At 29.1% G+C, this 7,407-nt stretch overlaps 1 protein-coding gene across 1 annotated transcript; it reads right to left on the reverse strand.

Moving 5' to 3' along the window:
- Positions 1 to 6,349: 6,349 nt before the first annotated feature.
- OCT59_018023 (uncharacterized protein) lies at positions 6,350 to 7,137 on the reverse strand (the record flags this gene model as incomplete). Its single annotated transcript, XM_066148481.1, has 4 exons — positions 6,350 to 6,451; positions 6,622 to 6,802; positions 6,870 to 6,947; positions 7,130 to 7,137. The coding sequence occupies 4 exons, from the start codon at positions 7,135 to 7,137 to the stop codon at positions 6,350 to 6,352; spliced, it is 369 nt and encodes a 122-aa protein (XP_066004407.1).
- Between the last annotated feature and the right edge of the window lie 270 nt (positions 7,138 to 7,407).

Consider the following 7,407-nt stretch of genomic DNA (forward strand, 5'->3'; position numbering starts at 1 on the left):
TCGATCTTGAGACTAGAAAAACAGTGTAGAAACTTCGTTATAAAGTTTAAACAAAAAAAGAAAGTCAATTCATATTATCTACAGTATATCAATTGACGAAGATCATTATTCTTTTTATTATATTAGAAATAGATTATATGGCGGAACATCTCATCACCTGATGAAGATGAACCTGAAATTATTCATTTATTCCATGATAAGATCTAAGATGAAATCATTAATAATAATAATAAGTAGTTACAACATACTCGCGCGAAATAACTAAATAAATAAATGTATTAACATACCTCTTCATTATTACATAATCACGTGTAGGTTTAAACGTGATGCGGTTCAGCGTTGATCTGTGATTATTTCATAACATAATATTCGAAGACAAATGAATATGAGATACTCTAAGTTAACCAAAACCAATGATCCTTCTACAAAGAATGATTTTCTGAATCTCCTATCCACATATTCGATAGCTGATTGTATTGCGACGTTAAGAGCTGGTGCTCAAATTATAATCTGTCCCCTGATATTAAAATTAAAGCCACCTTGCGACGAGATAACGTCTCCATTTTGATAAGTTTCGATGTTCCAGTTAGCTAACCGTCTTACGATTTCTAATACAACCTTTTCTTCAGCGTATGAAATTTAAGGTATCGGGTGAATTTTCCGTTAACATACCCGAAAAAGTTGGTTAATTTTCATTGATTTCTAAAGTGCGATTCTTTAGTTGGCCGTTTATGTACTCGAATTCTTTGATGAACTTTCAAAAACTATTTTTTTTTACAAATAAAACAAACTTCGTACATGTCCGCCGTGGTTGTAGGAATACAGTAATTATATATAACCCTTGTTTGATATTATTCCCAATAAAGAAAACCAGAACCAAACAGTTTATCACCAAAGGCAGGGAGTATCACTGGAATGTTGTATTTCACCTAACGCATTGTCTGGCTGCGACCTTACGTTACACAAATGATCAAGCCAATGATTTACCCCTGTTGAAGATATATGTAATCCCAGAGCTGCATACAGTACCCTGCAATAGTATCCCCTTTAAAGTAAGTAGTATGAGGGTACTTTCCCCCTCTCCTCACATAGTAGTAGTAATAGTACCCTCCGGGGTACTATTCAATCTAACCTAGATTCTTTGAATAAGACTCGAGTACTGTATATAGAAAAGGTCACATAGTCATTTCAGGTATCTTAATAATCACAACAGACTACAAATCCTTAAAATATTATGAGAAAACATTGATAAATAATTTAAAAAGAGAAGCATTGATTAAAATTTTAAGTAAGGAAATGGTAGGAACATTTTATTATAACATCAGCTTTTCGCATGATTTTGTATACTTTTTTATGCATCACTAGATTTTGCTGATATTGAAAATTTTATAATATGTGAAATTCATTTTACGAAGTTGAATTTATTCTTCGAGAGAAATTCGGCCCTAGAATTACGACCCCATTTTAGCAAAGTTATACTGTACTACAGAAATAATTTAACAGGTCAGAAAATTAAACCGATTTAACTTTTTATCTTAACTTCTTTATCTGCTTATCCGAAATATTAATTTCAGGAGTAGTAGGTTGTGTGAGTATACCACTGTCACTTAAATTCATGATCTTCTATTTAATCCATGATCGTGCGACACACGAAGGGGTTTTTTTTAATTAAAGACTTACTTTATTTGGTTAAATCATGATTTACCGGCCAAGTATACTGTATACAGTATCTGGTATACCGAAGGACATAAAATTATCCCGAAGACACATAACCTAAAAAGTAATCTTCCGACAAGACATTTCATCGAAAGTTGATTTAATGGAAAATGATTTTACCGAAATTATTACAAAGATAAACTAACGAAAAATTTGATTGATATACCAATAAAATTTTTACTTTCCCAATTTAATTTCTCTGTTTTAACTTTTTTAGTCGAATTCATATTAAAATCAAATCAATTCTTTATGAAATTTTACGGATAAAAAAATTTCATGAAATAATATAAAAGAAATTTGTTTAAAAAAGTCAACAAAAAAAGTTTAAATCATTTTGACTAAATTTGACTAAATTGATAAAAAGATTAAGTGAATGCATGAATTTAGTTATGTTTGGACTTTGGAGTATTTAAATAATGATTCAAATAATCAAGTATTATTAATTAGGTTATTAGGATTTGTATTTAATCTACGACAAAAATAATGGTCCACTAGATTCAACATTTTCCTAATAGCCTGATTAATAATAATACATTATTTATAGTTAATTGCAAACCATTATTTATATCATATCATATTTCAATTTTTTTCAATTTATAATAAAAAAATTTTATTATCAGTCATTATTTGGCCGAAGTTATAAGGAAAATGGGAATCAATCCAATGATATAATAATATTAAATTATGTTAATCATTATGAAACGTGAGTATATTAAATATGTTCCATTTGAAATATGTCCGGACGTTTTAACTTTTAAGTTTTAACCCAAATTAATCTTAAATCTTAATCTGAGTCAATATCTACACTCATAAATTGTCTCATACTAATCGAATTGACCAATAATAATAAATCCATTTTCTAATGTAAAATTAGTAATCATCAAAATCGTCAAAACGCAAAATCTCGATCGAACAATTAAATTATAGTATTGTTGTAGAATTTAATTGACTAAAAAAATAAAAAAAATGCGATTGAAAAGATCAATCATCGATTACGTTATGTATTAATCAAAGTTGATTGGATATATATCACGTGATTGTAGACCCATTCAATCGTAAATCGGTTATTTAATAAAATGAGAATTTTTTTTTTGATTATAATATTCCATATCTGATATGATTATATTGGTATCCGATCAAAATCTCGACAGCCACTTGCACGACTAACACAAGATCGACAACAAAATCTCGACAATCCAAAATCCTGACAAGTCATTATATCGACAATTTTGTGATGTGTTCTAATAAAATAATTTGTTGCAATGTGTAATATTTAGTTTAAATGTAATTTTGTCGGGATTTTGACTTGTCAGGATTTTGACTTGTCAAGATATTGGATTGTCGAGATTTTGTTGTCGGTCTTGTGTCAGTCGCTCAAATGATTTTCGAGATTTCGATTATATTAATGAATAGTTAATAAAAAAAAAACAAATAAGCGAAAAATAAAATAACCGTGAACTCAACAGTTATACAGTTTTAAAAAAATCATTATCTTGACTTCAAATTATCATCTCTAACGCGTTTAATTCATTCAGTAAATGAAAAAAAAGTGCAATTCCATTACAATAGATGGAAACTATTGCTATTTTATAGTTCTTATTGTTCCTATATATTTTAATAAATAACTATGTATAATAAAATTCAGTAAATTTATAAATATTTTCAATCAATTATTTTATTTACAATGTACAAAGGTAATAAACAATTGGAACGTGAATTGTTCCGATAATTTTTTCTTTAAAAAAACATTCAAAACGTTAAACTAAAATTTATTATAAGTTAAAAGCAAATTACCAAAAAACCTTGCTATATACCAATCCTTACTGTAAAGTAAAAGCTGAATCCAAAAGGAGAGAATGGAATCTAAAAATATATAATTTATAATAAAATAGGTTAGAAGACTCGAGTACTCTAAGTAAGCTTACAGAAAAGACAAATTCAAGCCCCCATGCCTACTATCAACTGACGTTAACGTATATCGTGAGTGATCAAACTCGTGCAGAGGTACTGTCACATTGATAATAAGACATGAGACCCACCACCAAAGGGACGGGCCCCACATACAGAAGTCTGCGACATAGCTTGAGATATTATTTTTCTCATTGAAGGTAACCAGACTACTAGAAGAGGAGGATAACCAAAGCACTCTAGGTGCACTAGTCCCTTATACATCCCAGCTTAGTCATTTCCACTTACCAGAATAATAGAAAATATCATTTTTGTTTTTAGAAAAAAGAAAGAAAAGCTACTCTATTCATAACTATTGTTTAAACAAACTTTTTAGTATAATTTTCCTTGTCTATTTACGTTAAGTTTTCTTGGAAAGAAAATAATGAATATTTTAAACGAAAATTAGGTATCAAAATTACGTTTGACTAGGAGTGACCGAAAAGAAGTGATAAAGGAATACTTAAATTATTAAAATTAATAAATAAAAAAGTACAAGCGCAAGTATAAAAGAAATTTTGTGTGGAAAAAATATTATTATTTATGGGAAAATTTGATGTGATCCAGTTGAGTCATTATTAGCAAAACTATAATAATCATAATAATCATGCATCGGAACCTCAAATCGTGATTATGATCAGGTAACTATTAACTATTTTAGCATGAGTCATTTTATTATTGTTGCATTATTGAATGATATCTATGTTTGTGTAATACATCAGATAATCAGATGAGGTTTATTTATAATCGCTCCGGACTACTTACAAGATTTATTAGCTTTTATACCGCTATACCACTCGTGATTACGAGATCTAATGTTATTAATTCAGTATATCAGATATACTAACCCTAATCTTAACACGCAAGTAACACGCTCAAAAGATTTGTACATATTAAAATTTCATTTAAAAAATATGCTTTTAAAATACAAATTTATCAATATCAAGATTTATTTATAAAATTAAAATTATATCATTTTGAGATCAATTAGGAATTAACCAAGGAAAGATTAATTGACCAAAAATTTATTTACCATTTCTCCTCATAAAAAAATTAACCTATATATCACTCGTTTAAAAGAAATATTTCAACAAACCTGAAATGAAATTCAGGATTCTTTTCTCCTAGTTAGAAGAAAAGAAGGGCCCGAGGGGTTAAACGAAGTCCTCAGAGATGAGGTTTTTAAGCAATCTTTTCGACGTTACTAAATTTACGTTTTAAAAATTTTGATCATAAAAGAAGAAGAAAATATATATATATATATATATATAATATATAAAATGTTAAAATAAAAAAACGTCAATTTACCTATTTATAGTAGCTCGCCGATGAAGAAAATAATAGTCTTCTACCTGCGGGTTAAGAATTCACATCCTAATATATACATTTTTATTAAAAAGAAAAAAAGAAAAATTTTAATAAAAAAAATAATGTAAAAGAGGAGAAATGGTAAATCGCAATTACTTGGTGCGAGAAAAAAACTAGTTTATATCTTTGAGTCAACATCTTATTGACGTTTCTGATTAATTGATAAATCTTGATTACTAAAATTAATTGTATCCATTATTTTTTTTGCAAAAGAATTTACATCATTGTACTACAATTATAATTTACGCTATGATTATGAGATTGATTTTGATCTACGAAATTTTTATCGTATAGTTTACTATGTAATCACTATCTTTACTCCACATTATAACATGATTATATATACATTTTTTTGCGTAAAATTACATTTTTAAAAATGGCAAACCTTCTTTTAACAAATTAAATAGTGTTATTGCCGCAGAGTCCAGTAATAAATGCTTAAATTGCTCATGACGAGAATTTGATGCTTCAAATCATGGAGCCGTCATTTTGATGACTTTTTGCAAGAAGGAAATGGACAACACGAACCATATTTAAAGAGTATGCACACTTGGACTTCACAAACTATACAATTATCAAGTCTATTGTAAGGAAAAATACATGCGGAATAATGATTTTCTAGATACAAAATACCTGTCCGCATCCTATCTTATTCATACTATTCCATCTTGCTTATTTTTATTAAAGATAATTTTTGTTTTATATCTGCCGTAAGGCAAGCACCAGACTACATTATTTTTCGTAACGCTTGAAAAATTCTCGACAATATGAAAGAACATATTCTCATTAATTATTTGTTTATTCATAGTTTTGCTTTACAAGACGAACAATGTCCTATACAAATTGATATGATCCAGTTTCATTTTACGTAGAATAAAGGTGCTCGTCATTTATACTTGAGACACACAATAACAGAAATAAATAAAAGAAATAAACATTAAAACGATTGAAGTTTTGAAAGTTTTTGTTCCGTAAAGCTAATAAATTCCTTGAAATTTTTAAACGAAAAGATAATTATTTGAGCAAGAGAAGTGCCAACAAAATATTGCAAAGAACTTTGCCATATATATATATATATATATATATATATTGGCATTAAATTTTTACTTGCTCAGTTATACTTCTGATTAACTTCTCACTAAATTTCCAAATCTTTATGAATTTTCCAAAATTGTATGAATTGATTATGTTTCCAGTGGAATAACACAGGGCATGATGGGACTGATGGGTCTTTGATAATATTCAATTTGATGTGTACTATACATATTCGGTCTGACACATTAATGTTAATTTTTTTTCTTTTTCTTTTGTTGTTGCTTTAAGTAATTGGATAAACCGTATCATACACCACTTCTCCAATGTCATGCTCAACTCGCTCATCTCCGTCATCTTCATCTATTGGTATCAGTTCATGTGTGTACTTTTTGACATAACAGAGATGAAAAGGAGAATTTAACAAGGCTTCTCTCCGAATATCATGCCATTCAACGGACAAATAGTATCTTTTCTAGCCAAAATTCTGATCTATCACATGAAAGCACGTGCCTAGCGTCATATAATTATAACCGTTAAGAGATTCTCTTCACAAACTGAATATTGACTCTTTAATAGTTCTAAGAGCTCGGATTCGTTGTTAGATATTTGTGAATGTAGGTCCGATCCTCCTCGAGATTGTAAGTTAGGAAGTGGGTGCAAGGTGTTTCTACATTCATTGCTTGAGTCCTCGGTAGGTTGCATTTCCAGGTCGCTAGATGCGGAAAATTTGTTCGTTCTGATATGTAAAAATAAAATTTTAATACGGTTTTCTTAAAATAAACAGCATAATATTTGAACTATACCTGTAGGGCGCTAGGTAAGTTGTTCCATAGACATTTTGCTGCTTCGCTCGTTTCAAGGTTCTCAAAATGATTCCACATCTAATATACAATTATGTACAAAAATTTCTCCAATATTATTAGAATTCTTTAACTGGATGTTTGGCTACAACATAATGTATATATAGGTTAATATGCATATATATATAACATCTATGACATCATATTTACATGCTTTTCGTCGTACGGTTAAGTGTGGGAAAATTTACGAAATGACATTTCACCTCATCATGATTTTTGACACTAATCTACGTAATCGAGGCTTCGGTTGATTTTTTTTGGGTGAAACATGTTCGTTAAGTCAACTCTGAAATGGAATTGGCACACCATATATAGTTTCTCATAAATTTACAGCTTATTGATTCCTTGCCAGGAGTTGCAATCCCGTATCTAAGAACTCTTTTTACGAAGAATAGAAAGGTTTTCTAAGATCTTGTAGATTATTCACTTTCTTCCTTCGCCGATTTTGCCTTTTCCATCTTGTATAGCCTCTTTAACCTGA

This window comes from Rhizophagus irregularis, chromosome 27 (genome assembly GCF_026210795.1).
Source record: "Rhizophagus irregularis chromosome 27, complete sequence".
Taxonomy (NCBI): domain Eukaryota; kingdom Fungi; phylum Glomeromycota; class Glomeromycetes; order Glomerales; family Glomeraceae; genus Rhizophagus; species Rhizophagus irregularis.